The sequence below is a fragment of the Myxocyprinus asiaticus genome, chromosome 17 (genome assembly GCF_019703515.2).
Source record: "Myxocyprinus asiaticus isolate MX2 ecotype Aquarium Trade chromosome 17, UBuf_Myxa_2, whole genome shotgun sequence".
NCBI classification, from domain to species: Eukaryota; Metazoa; Chordata; class Actinopteri; order Cypriniformes; family Catostomidae; genus Myxocyprinus; species Myxocyprinus asiaticus.
This window is the reverse complement of record NC_059360.1, coordinates 9,400,166-9,410,303: the sequence shown is the minus strand read 5'-3', so window position 1 is coordinate 9,410,303 and position 10,138 is coordinate 9,400,166. Positions and strand designations below refer to the sequence as shown.

Here is a 10,138-nt window from a genome sequence, read left to right as displayed (position 1 = left end):
GTACGGTTATCTGAGTTACCGTAGACTTTGTCAGTTCGAACCAGTCTGGCCATTCTCTGTTGACCTCCCTCATCAACAAGGCATTTCCGTCCACAGAACTGCCACTCACTGGATGTTTTTTGTTTTTGGCACCATTCGGAGTAAATTCTAGAGACTGTTGTGTGTGAAAATCCCAGGAGATCAGCAATTACAGAAATACTCCTGACCCGTATCTGTATGATATTATGCACTGCAGTGCTGCCACACAATTGGCTGATTAGATCATCGCATGGTTGATTGTTGGTGCCAGACGGGCTGGTTTGAATATTTCTGAAACTGGTGATCTAGAATTTTCATGCATAACGGTCTCTAGAATTTACACTGAATGGTGCCAAAAACAAAAAAACATCCAGTGAGCGGCAGTTCTGTGGACTGAAATGCCTTATTGAGGTCAACAAAGAATGGCCAGACTGGTTCGAACTGACAAAGTCTAGTGTAACTCAGATAACTGCTCTGTACAATTGTGGTGAGAAGAATAGCATCTCCAAATGCAATTCTAAGCTGTTTTGGCAGCACGAGGGGGACCTACACAATATTAGGCAGGTGGTTTTAATGTTGTGGCTGATCCGTGTATGTGGTCCATAGAGCTTAAAGGTGCACTCAGTAAATGGTTTTTTTTTGTTGTTTTTTTTTATGTCATCTCGTGTTTTTAAAAGGGTAACATATCGTATATCTACAGTACACCACTTAGGATTAATTTTTATAAGGTTTTCCAAAGGTGCCATTTGGAGTCGATTGAACTTTTTCCGAATTCTAAAGTGAATGTAAAAACACTGCTTATCCAACAGGAATGTGATTTTGAAAGGTGGCAAATTGAACCACATTCTTCCAGAGGATCAGCTGATCAGACTGCACACACCCATCTTTTTCATTCCTGGCTAAATTCAACAGGCGCCTCACCACAGCCAGGCACTGACGTCACTCTCTGTTCCCTGTACACAAACTCGCAGCTTATCGCTCTGTTTAGGATCTGGCATGGATAGGGCTGTGGAATCAGCCCACACTAAAATGAAAATTCTCCTTTAGGGTGGATATGAAACCTGCAATGTTGGCAGACATGCTTATCACCCAACACATGCAAACACGCACATACATAGCGAGAAATAAACAACATGACCCTTACACAAAAGCCCTTTTACATGAGGAAACTATTCACACGAGAGTGGAAAGTTTTTGTGGATCATGGTCATGTAATCAAAGTAAGATGACAAACTTTTAGGGCTTCTACTGATGGAGATCTGCTTTGAGGGCATGGAGAAAATCAGTTTCAGTTTGTGATACAGCAATATTCTGAAAGCACAACTGAACCCAACTCCCTGAAATTATCATCGGTCAATGGATGCTTACATCAGAGTTCCTTGCAGTGAAAGGTGCTGGGAATTTTTTCTGGCTGGCTACTGAGGTCTTAACCCTGACTCCACCCCTAATCATAGCCATATAGAGGCAAAATAGCTTGCCAGGCACAACTTGAGACACCTTTCAGGTATATGCTCACTTCCAGAAACCTTTGAGTTTTTACCTCATTAAAATCGGTCGTTTCACAGCATTCTCTGTGTTCTCTTTCTAGTTTCTTAGGCCATGTCCACACTTATTTTTTCATTTAAATAAAGGCAATGATTTCACTACGTTTCCACCTCTCATCCACACTGGAATGGCGTTTTTCCTCTAACAAAAATCCAACAATTTCTGAAACCCTTTCCATAACCACATACTTTTTATATTGATGATGCCAGGAAATTAAAAATGGAGGTTTCAAACTAAAAATGATTAGTGTGGATGTGGCCTAAGGCTTTGTATACAGTGCACCCAATTTAATTTTGTTTTCCTAATATGATGTTGAGGACTGACTGTCCATGCTGTCATTTTGCAAATTATGAAATCTGACCCATGTTGACATGGTTTCAACAAATCGGGTGGAGGTTTACTATAACTAATGCCACTTAGTTCACTGCATAGGGAAAGAGTGAGCAAAAAATTCAGTTCTGATACAGCAAGAGATACTGTACTTCTCTACTGCATTGTGTATACCATCACATATGTGTGCAGTGTACCGAATGATAAAAAAAAAAAATTTGAAATCTGAACTTTCCGTTCAGAATGAAACACATTCCAAAAATCAAGATTTAATCAGATTTAAAACCACATACAAATAGTTGTTGTTTTTTTTTTTTGTTGTTTTTTTGGCAGTTGTTTGTAGTATGAAAAAAAAAATTTGCCACCTGTCTGAACAAAGCCTACGGACACTAGTTGCTTACAGACGATCCATCTCCTTAGGTCTATAGGGACATGTCTTTCTATCCTTGCAGTCAAACAGTACAGTCCAAATCTCTAGGACCTTGTGAACGATACACTGACCACTGTCTCAACTCCCCTAGGGAACATCAGGAGCTCAGGGTGGGGCAGTGACCCCATTTGTAAAAGGGACACTATCTAAGACTTGCCCTCAGAAGCTTTACTAAACAACTCTTGCAAATAATATTAACATAGATATCTATCAACTGTCATAACCTGAGTCAAACCACTTTTCAAGTAAAATAACATGACACAAAATGGGAAGAAATTTTTATTTTCCTCAACTTTTCACGTTGCAAGCATGCACTATATGCCCCTGTAGCTATATTTAATTTAAAATATTGTATTCATTTCACGTAGATACATGTAATACCTAGGTGAAACTTGTACAACAACGAATAATTGTACTTATTGTTTGCCCTCTGATTGGCCTAGCTTATTGATCTTTATCCACACTGTATCTGTTTACATTCAACAAAGAGTACTGCAGAATAAGTATGCTACTGAGTACACTACACCCACAATCAAGTCCTCAAAATGATTTTAGCTTTTAAATATACTGCATGGATAGGCTTACGGTCATTATTTAAGACCCCTGTTGAGTGCTGTACTTTGTTTTCTACACATCAGAATAACAATGTTTGGAATTGCATACTACCATACTATGATTTCTGAAGTATATAGTATTTATACTGTGCACAGTATTCAAATTTTCTGCAGAATACGGTGTCTCACATGTAATATGATTGACCTACAACTTTTAACTAATCTCCTTGATTCATTATTTGATAAAAGTGCCACAACAATTTTACTCAAAATTGGATTAAAAATGCAAACCATTTTTATTTCTGTGATAACTAGACATCATTTGTGCAATTAACAGTGTAATAATTTAGTTGTTGCATTTTTTTTATTTTATTTTTTATATCGAGCAGTATACAGTGTATACTGCACAGTATGCAGTAAGCAGTAGACTAGTATTCCATTCCAAATATAGCCAATGTGTATGTGTGGGCTATGATTTCATCCCTGATTAAATCTTTAAGATGAAACAATGTCAAAAATTTCATAAACTACAATGTCATTGTAAAAGACTGCACGTTATATACTTAAATGTGCTACTAGACAAAGCGCATGAAGGGGTGTAATATACAATGTTGAAATACTATAGTATATGTGTGTGTGTGTGTGTGTGTAGTATTTCTCTTTGTTTTTTGCTTAGTATTTAATTACTTTGGAAGAGACATCAGATTCTGATATACTGTTATTTTCACTTACATAACATCTAAACATGAACAATGACATGGAAAATCTGGTGTGTATTTTCATTATGTTGGATTGTTAGGTTTTCTGGGTTGACCCTGTTTATAGAGCTATTGACTCTATTAGATCAATAACCAGTTGTATTGAATTATTTAAGGCCCATTCTGGCATCAAACTGATTGTCTCAAAACATTTTGCTGTCCAAACAACCAAATACTTTCAATATGGTCTTAGATATTTTCCAAAATGTTATGGTCACACCATTACCATGTGGCCACTAACCAAACTCTCCTCATTTCTGTTACCACTTGGTTGCGGTTTTACATGTAATGCAGTGGTCGTGGCCTTGTCATCAATATTAAGTTCTAAGTGGGTTTCCTGAGAGATAGAGAGGATGAGACAGCTAAAGGCGAAAGGTTGCCATCTCCTCGTTCCTCTCGTACATTCTGGCCCTGATCACACTTCCTGTTTTGTCAACAGGCCTTATCACGGGGCCTTTGTTCACACTAATATCCTGCAAAATAAAAGGCAATGCAAAAACATACATTGTCTTTATGTTGGGGATTTTTGGTCCACAAATTTGCAGTGTTTTGTTTTTGAGTTTCCAGTCTTTCCTTCAAGCACACGGATGATCTTCAGTGGGGAGCAGGGGACTGCAGGGTGGGGCATTGCTCAGTGAGCGGAAAGTGAAGATGGAAGGATCATAGGAGTATCTGGGAGCGTGACGGCCACCACTCAGATTCTGTGAAGAAACAAAAAAGGAAAGGTGTGAAGACAACTGCAAGTTCAAGTGGTAAGCAATTGACTATGTTAGAGCAGTGGTTCTCAACTGGTTTTGCTTCAGAACCCAGATTTTACATTTGATCATAATACAAGTAAACAAAAATGTTCTTCAAATCACACACTGAAATGTATGCAGCATAAGTTCAACAATATGCAAAATTAATAACATGATAGTAATGCTTGGGAAATTTGACAGAATTGATGAATAGGAAAACTGACAATTTTGTAACTCTATAAACAACATCAGGATTGTGATTTATTAGCATGAACCCATGAAACAAACACTAGGCAAAATATCGCTTTAGTATTACCAAGATGACGGATTTGCACAGAATAAGTCTGATTAGACACACAGCCTTTGATGTCATCAACAAAACAGATAAAAAGCTTTTATCGTTCATTTTAAATGTTGATTAGCCTATTTATATTTGCTATCATAACTAGGGCTTGGTATTGATATAAATTGCCTGATTCAATTTGATTCTGATTCACAAGCTCTCGATTCTATTCAATTCCAATTAATTTGGGTATATTTGTTTTAATGTCCATAAATATGAAAGAAATTATCTCAGCTAATGCAATTATACAGGAGACCTTATAACATTACGAAAATATTAATTTGACAAATTTTATTTAATTGTTAGTTTTAAGCTAATCACATTTTAGCTTTTTTAAAAAGTACATAGTCCATGTATTCCACCAATATAAAGGACGTCTTCAAATTGCATTTATTTTATATATATATATATATAAATAACACACACACACACACACACACACACACACACACACACACTTGAAGTCAGAAGTTTACATACATTTTGGCCAAATACATTTAAATAATACATTTTTCACAATTTCTGACATTTAATTTTAGAAAACATTCCCTGTCTTAGGTCAGTTAAAATCACTATTTTAAGAAATGTCAGAATAATAGTAAAAAGAATGATTTATTTCAGCTTTTATTTCTTTCATCACATACCCAGTGGGTCAGAAGTTTACATACACTTTGTTAGTATTTGGTAGCATTGCCTTTCAATTGTTTAACTTGGGTCAAACCTTTTGGGTAGCCTTCCACAAGCTTCTTACAATAAGTTGCTGGAATTGTGGCCCATTCCTCCAGACAGAACTGGTGTAACTGAGTCAGGTTTGTAGGCATCCTTGCTCGCACACACTTTTTCAGTTCTGCCCACAAATTTTCTATCAGATTGAGGTCAGGGCTTTGTGATGGCCACTCCAATACCTTGACTTTGTTGTCCTTAAGCCATTTTGCCACAACTTTGGAGGTATGCTTGGGGTCATTGTCTATTTGGAAGACCCATTTTCGACCGAGCTTTATCTTCCAGGCTGATGTCTTGAGATGTTGCTTCAATATATCTACATAATTTTCCTTCCTCATGATGCCATCTATTTTGTTAAGTGCACAAGTCCCTCCTGCAGCAAAGCACCCCCAAAACATGATGCTGCCACCCCCATGCTTCACGGTTGGGATGGTGTTCTTCGGCTTGCAAGCCTCACCCATTTTCCTCCAAAAATAAAGATGGTCATTATGGCCAAACAGTTTAATTTTAGTTTTATTAGACCAGAGGACATTTCTCCAAAAAGAAATATCTTTGTCCCCATGTGCACTTGCAAACTGTAGTCTGGCTTTTTTATGGCAGTTTTGTTGCAATGGCTTCTTCCTTGCTGAGCAGCCTTTCAGGTTATGTCTATATGACTCATTTTACTGAGGATGTTGATACTTGTCTACCTGTTTCCTCCAGCATCTTCACAAGCTCCTTTACTGTTGTTCTGTGATTGATTTGCACTTTACGCACCAAACTATGTTCATCTCTAGGAGACGGAATGCGTCTCCTTCCTGAGCGGTATGATGGCTGCATGGTCCCATAGTGTTTATACATACGTTCAGGCATTTGGAAATTGCTCCCAAGGATGAACCAGACTTCTGGAGGTCCACAACTTTTAATTTTTTCTTGGCTGATTTCTTTAGATTTTCCCATGATGCCAAGCAAAGAGGCACTGAGTTTGAAGGTAGGCCTTACAATACATCCACAGGTACACCTCCAATTCAGTACACCTCCTATCAGAAGCAAACTGGCTAATTGTCTAAAGCATAATTTTCTGGAATTTTCCAAGCTGCTTAAAGGCACAGTTAACATAGTGCATGTAAACTTCTGACCCACTGGAATTGTGATATAGTCAATTAAAAGTGAAACAATCTGTCTGTAAACAATTGTTGGAAAAATTACTCATGTCTTACGCAAAGTAGATGTTCTAAACAACTTGCCAAAACTATAGTTTGCTAATGTTAAATCTGTGGAGTGGTTTTAATGACTTCAACCTAAGTGTGTGTGTGTGTGTGTGTGTATGTATGTATGTATGTATATATATATATATATATATATATATATATATATATATCACACACATATATATATACACACACACACACATATATACACACACACACACACAATCATACACTGCCTGGCCAAAACAAAGAAAAAGGATTTAAATAAGCAGATACTTAAGAGCCTATGATTGGATCATTATTGCAGTGATTAATATGTTTCAGCTGGCAACAATCCTTTTAAACCTAACTGATGCAGTGTGTAGCTTCTCATTTCTTAAACAATTATGTCGGAAGACGTATCCCATGGTCGTGGAAAAGATGTTACTGTGTTTCAGAAGGGGCAAATTATTGGCCTGCATAAAGCAAAGAAAACACCTAAGGAGATTTCTAAAATCACTGGAATTGGGTTAAGAACTGCCCAACGCATTATTAAAACCTAGAAGTGTAGTGGTGAACTGTCAGCTTCGTGGAAGAAATGTGGTCGGAAAAAAATCTTGAATGGTCATAATAAGAGATCACTAAAACCGTTGGTGAAGTCACATCGTAAAAAATCTACAGTATAACTCACGGCTATGTTTAATAGTGAAAGTAAGAGCATTTCCACATGCACAATGAAATGAGAACTTACAGGATTGGGACTAAACAGCTGTGTGGCCAAAAGAAAGCCACTGGTTAGTGAGGCTAATCTGAAAAAACGACTTCAATTTGCTAGAGAGCACAAAGATTGGACTGTGGAGCAATGGAAAAAGGTCATGTGGTCTGATGGGTCCAGATTTATACTATTCCAAAGCGATGGGCACGTCAGGGTAAGAAGGGAAGCGCATGAAGCAATGCACCCATCATGCATAGTGCCCACTGTACAAGCCTCTGGAGGCAGTGTTATGATCTGGGGTCACTTCAATTGGTCAGGTGTAGGCTCAGCAATGTTATGCTGCATTAAAATGATGTCTGCTGACTACCTGCATGTACTGAATGACCAGGTTATCCCATCAATGAATTTTTTTTCTTCCCTGATGGCACGGGCATATTCCAGGACGACAATGCCAAGATTTATTGGGCTCAAATTGTGAAAGAGTGGTTCAGGGAGCATGAGGAATCATTTTCACACATGAATTGGCCACTAAAGAGTCCTGACCATAACCCCACTGAAAGTCTTTGTGGTTTGCTGGAGAAGAATTTATGGAGTGGTTCGACTCTCCCATCATCAATACAAGATCTCAGCCAAAAATGAATGCTAATCTGGACAGAAATAAATGGTGTGACATTGCATAAGGTTGTCGAAACAATGCCATGACGAATGCGTGCCATAATCAAAGCTAAAGGTGGTCCAACAAAATATTAGAGTATGTGACTTTTTTTTTTTTTGGCCAGGCAGTTGTATATACAGTATATATTTTTACATGTTTATTGTTTACATGCTAAATTTGTACTATTTAGATTTAAATTGATATGTAGAACAAGCGCTAAAACAGAACTGTCTCTTTAAAAATAGAGCGAGTTCAGCAGTCTCAGAGAAGTGTTTAAGGAGAGTGCATATTAACAATGGTGGAGTCAAACTGCTATGTGTGATAACAATTAAATGTTTTGAGAATTAAAATCAATATTTTTACCCAGCCCTAATCATAACAAGAGCAAATATGCACTATTATAGTTGCATTTTTTTATTTGCATTTTCCCTGCTGTCTATGACCCTACTGTCAGAACAGACCTGTGACTGATTTTTGAGTTGCAAAACACCAGCTGAGTTTAAAGTAGTTCAGAAGAGTTTACCCTCCTTTAGCTCTAGTATTACACTCAGGGTTGGGAGGGTTACTTTTTAAATGTAATCTGTTACATATTACTGATTACTTAACAATAAATGTAATCAGTAATGTAATCTAATTACAGCAATATGAAAGTAATGTAATCATATTACTTTTAATTACTTTTGGATTACCACAAGGGCACATATGTAAATAAAGTCAAGATAAAATAAATATGATCTCTAAAACTTTAAATTATGCCTTGAATGCAAACAGAACATGTTTGAGTAATATTATGAGTACTGTTGCAGCTGTTATTATATCTAAGGAAAAGAAACATGTACACTGCACCCTACCCAGAAAACAGAAAACGAGCTGTTAATGTAGAACAACTCAACAACTTTAAAGAAATCAGGCGAGTTCTCTTTCTGCAACAGAAAAATTAAATTTCTCATATAGCAAATATAATCAATAGATGCACTGAATTAAGTCTTGGTTAACAAACTAAATCTGACAAGATATACCTCAGATTAAAAAAACACTGCAAAGTGTAATTCTACCATATATTGCAGTTAGTGTGTATAGGCAATTGTAATTTGCACTATTCATTAACTTCAGACTGTCCACAATGTCCCATTTGTCACTTTGAGGTGTATCTTCATTGCACCAGAGAATGGCTTTTTGAACAGTGCTAATTCGAATTCACATGCCTACTTGTTAACTCAACCCTGAATGCTTGGTTGGTATCACAGACCTTTATGTTTCTGTGTTAGAACTCTCTGCCATTAAATTTAATTGATTGTGGGTCTTTTACTGTAAGCATATCAACACGTATCTGACAGACCCCAATTCTTTATCTGGGACCATTAGAAATAATTGCTGGACTGAAACTGCCACAGAGTTGTGACATCTGGCATCTGATCAAAACTCTTGAACTTACATTAGTTCATCCAGACCACGACTTTATGTTTTGAGACCCAGACCACGGCCACATTTGTGGTCTTGAGGGGTCTCAAGACGAAGACCACAAGATGAAGACTTGTGACTCTCATTAAAAGCACTATGATAAGGCAAGCTGTTTTAAAGGAATTTAATTATACATTTTAGAGTTTTGCTGTAACTCTAAACAGAGTACATCAAACCAAGAACAAAGGAAATTTTCTTACAATCTTTGTCTTTCATACTATACCTAACGTTAATGCAGTGCATGTGTAAGCTACATTTACAACTCAATGAACTGTGTGTAACAGTGTGTTCTTCTAGTGTTTCATCACTAGCTAACAGCACCAAAATGATCTTTAAAGTGAAACCAAATGAGCAAAAACCTGAAAACCCTGAGAAAGGAGGAGTTCCTGTCCTGGGGAATGAAAGCAGAAGTTAATATGTTTCACATATAGCCTGCTAAATCTAGCCTGGCGCAAGCTGCATAACTCACAAAGATTTATGCAAGAACCTGGGGGTTAAGCTCTTTCCTGTAAAATACCTAAGGATTTCAAATCCATCATGGGGCCAGATCAACACTTCATCACAAAAAAAGAACCAAGAGGCCTCAAAGTTTCATTGCAGTGCTCTTAATTCCATTTATTTTCTACAAGCAGCTGTTTTCCATTAATCTTCCTTCAAAAAAAGCAATGTTCCAAGTTCAATCATTTTAAACTGGTTTCAT

The 10,138-nt window shown here is 37.1% G+C and overlaps 1 protein-coding gene across 1 annotated transcript in view; it reads right to left on the bottom strand.

The window, feature by feature from the left end:
• Positions 1-2,589: 2,589 nt before the first annotated feature.
• LOC127454918 (uncharacterized) overlaps positions 2,590-10,138 on the bottom strand; it is a 70,256-nt gene continuing 62,707 nt past the window's right edge. The window contains exon 5 of the mRNA XM_051722456.1: positions 2,590-4,336. Coding sequence (XP_051578416.1) covers positions 4,211-4,336 — 126 coding nt within the window. The 3' untranslated portion in view covers positions 2,590-4,210. The remainder of the gene's footprint in view (positions 4,337-10,138) is intronic.